Source organism: Terrapene carolina, unplaced genomic scaffold, assembly GCF_002925995.2.
Source record: "Terrapene carolina triunguis isolate 2854851 unplaced genomic scaffold, T_m_triunguis-2.0 Scaffold29879, whole genome shotgun sequence".
In the NCBI taxonomy this organism is placed as follows: domain Eukaryota; kingdom Metazoa; phylum Chordata; order Testudines; family Emydidae; genus Terrapene; species Terrapene triunguis.
The window spans coordinates 1-2,940 of record NW_020694230.1 but is presented as its reverse complement, the minus strand read 5'-3'; the positions used below and the strand labels follow the sequence as shown (position 1 = coordinate 2,940).

At 71.5% G+C, this 2,940-nt stretch overlaps 1 protein-coding gene across 1 annotated transcript; it reads left to right on the top strand.

The window, feature by feature from the left end:
- Positions 1–502: 502 nt before the first annotated feature.
- LOC113409127 (multiple epidermal growth factor-like domains protein 8) lies at positions 503–2,123 on the top strand (the record flags this gene model as incomplete). Its single annotated transcript, XM_029914075.1, has 4 exons — positions 503–692; positions 1,071–1,278; positions 1,537–1,717; positions 2,035–2,123. Coding segments are annotated over 4 exons (668 nt in total), but the record flags the coding sequence as incomplete, so codon positions are not given.
- Between the last annotated feature and the right edge of the window lie 817 nt (positions 2,124–2,940).

Below are 2,940 nucleotides of genomic sequence, written 5' to 3'. Positions count from 1 at the left end.
CCAGGGAGGGTCGGGGGGACGCGCCCCCGGGCGGGATGGGGAGCGGGACCCGGTCGGACGGAGCCCAGGGAGGGGAATGGCCCCTTGGACCACGGATCCCCGTCCCTGAGGCCGTTACGGTCCCGCCTGGCCGGCTGTGGGGCTCTGCCCGGGGGGATTCGGGGCAGGTCTCCGACGGGTCAGACGAGACGGGCACAGTGGTGCCTTCTGGCCTTGAAATCAATGAAAGCCTGAGGGGGGCATCAGAGCCCTGGGGGGCGCTGTGGTGCATGCTGGGAGCCGTGCTCCCCGTGGGGGGGGGGGGCGGGGCCCGGGGGGGCGCGCCAGGGTGCTCGTGGGGAGGGATCACAGCCGGGGGGGGGGCGCCGTGGTGCATGCTGGGAGCTGTGCTCCCCGTGGGGGGGATCAGGGCCCCGGGGAGCGCCGTGGTGTATGCTGGGAGTCATGCTCCCTGCGGGGCAGTGTTGGGGTCCCGTGTCTGACCCCCCCCGTGTCTCCCCAGCCCCCAGCAGCCGGCACCGGGTGCTCCTGACCTTCCTGTTCATGGACACGGAGTGCACCTACGACTACCTCTTTGTCTACGACGGCGACTCCCCGCGCTGCCCCCTGCTGGCCAGCCTGAGCGGCAGCACCCTGCCCCCCCCCCTCGAGGCCACCTCCGGCAAGGTGACCCCCCACCCAGGGCTGGCGGGGTGGGGTGTGAGAAGGGGGGAGAGTCCGGGGGAGGGTAGTGGGGTCAGTGGGGGGAGGGGTTGTTGGGAAAGTGGGGGGCTGGGGAGAGTTTGGAGGATGGGGGGTTACTGGGGGCTGTGGGGGGTAGATGGGGGTGACTGGGTGCTGTGGGGGGTAGGTGAGGGGTTGAGGGGTGACTGGGGGCTGTGGGGGGGTAGGTGGGGGGTTGGGGAGTGACTGGGGGCTGTGGGGGGGTAGGTGGGGGGTGACTGGGGGCTGTGGGGGGGTAGGTGGGGGGTGACGGGGGGATAGGTGGGGTGTTGGGGGGTGACTGGGGGCTGTGGGGGGTAGGTGGGGTTGGGGGGCCCGTGTGTTTGACCCCGTCTCACACACCCCAGATGCTGCTGCACCTGTTCAGTGACGCCAACTACAACCTGCTGGGCTTCAACGCCAGCTACCGGGTCTCGCTCTGCCCCCGCGGCTGCTCCGGCCACGGTGCCTGCGAGCCCCACGGCCAGTGCCAGTGTCAGCCTGGCTGGGGGGGGGCCCGACTGCGCCGTGCCCCACTGCGACAGCTACTGCCTGGGCCACGGGGCCTGTGACCAGGTGAGACCCCCGAGCCCCACTGCCCCCTGATCTCCCCTGAGCCCACTGCCCCCCTGAGCCCCACTGCGACGGCTACTGCCTGGGACACTGGGCCTGCCACCATGTTAGATCCCTGAGCCCCACTGCCCCCACCACCAGGTGAGTGAGACTCTCCCCCCACGGCTCCCTCTCCCCTGTGAACGGAGGGATGGGCCAGGACCCGGGGCTGGGGGTCTGCGAGCCGGGACCCTCCGTCCATCTGTCTGTCTGTCCCCGCAGGAGTCCGACCGGTGCCGGTGTCAGCCAGGCTTTGTGGGCGAGGCTTGTGACCTGGCGCTGGGCGAGAACCAGGGTGCCGGGCGCTGGTACAACGTGAGCTCCGGGGACCCCCACTTCCGACCCCGCACGGCTGCTGCTGGCGCCGTCCTGCCCCCCACCGGGGCGTTCTACATCTTCGGGGGTCAGAGACACCGCCGCCACGGGGGTTGGGGCACAGTGGGGGGTGCATGGTGGGTGGGGGATGCAGTGAGGTTGAGGGGAAGTGGGGCAGGGTAGGGGTGGGGGTGGGGGTACAGGGGGGTAGGGTGGGAGGAGTTGGGGTAGGGGTGGGGACAGGAGTGCAGGGGGGCAGGGTGGGTGGGGGGTGCAGTGGGGTTGAGGGGAGGGGGGGACGGGTGCAGGAGGGCTGAGGGGAGGTAGGGTAGGGGTGGTGAGGAGGATGCAGGGGGGTGAGGCAGGCGTTTGGGGCCCCCCCTCACAGCTGCTCTGCTCCCCAAGGGCTGGACCTGAACACGGCGCTGGGCGACCTCGTCATCTACAACTTCACCTCCAACCTGTGGCAGCGCCGGGTGCTGAGCCCCTCCCCGGTACGTGCCCCCCCACGCCCCTCCTCCCCGGTACGCCCCCCCCGTGCCCGCCCCGCGCCCCTCCTTCCTGGTACGTCCCCCCCGTGCCCCTCCTGTGCCCCTCCTCCCCGGTAGGTTCCCCCCATGCCCCCTCTGTGCTCCTCCTCCCCGGTATGTCCCCCCCCCGCTGGGCCCAGCCGAGCGGCTCCCCAGCACCCTCCCCCACAGCGTGCGCCCGGCCTTGCCCGGCCCACTCCCGCGCGGCTCAGAGACGCAGCGTGTCAGAGCGCTGGGGTGAATCCGGCACCGGCAGCTCAGCCGGGAGTTCCCGGATCCGCGCGCGGGGCTGGTCAGACGGGTACGGCAAACCCGGGGCCGTGTCTACATGGCAGAGTTTGGTTCACGAGTTACGCTGCGTCCCCACGAGCTCCCTGTGCCGGCAGAGCCCGGCGGGGACCTACCCACCGTGCGACGGGCCGCAGGGGCTTGGGGGGTGGGGGGCTGCAAAGCCTCACGGGGCAGGGCCAGCCTCACGGGCTGCATCATCCCCTGGCAGCCGCTTGGCAACTGACGTGTGAGACGGGAGTGAGTGTGTGTGTGTGTGGGGAGACGGAGTGTGTGTGGGGGGGCGAGTGTGTCAACACGCCCTCTCTGTACGGTCACACAGCAGCCGGAACAGCCAGTCCTGGGGAGGGGGACCCCCCCCACAGCACAGTGGTCTCGCCCCGCCGCTGTGCCAGGAGATCAGGATCCCACATCCATGCTTCGCCGCGTTCTCCCGGCGCGCCCCCCGCAGCGGCTCTGAGCTCTCCAGGCCGGGGCTCCGAGTGCGGGGAGG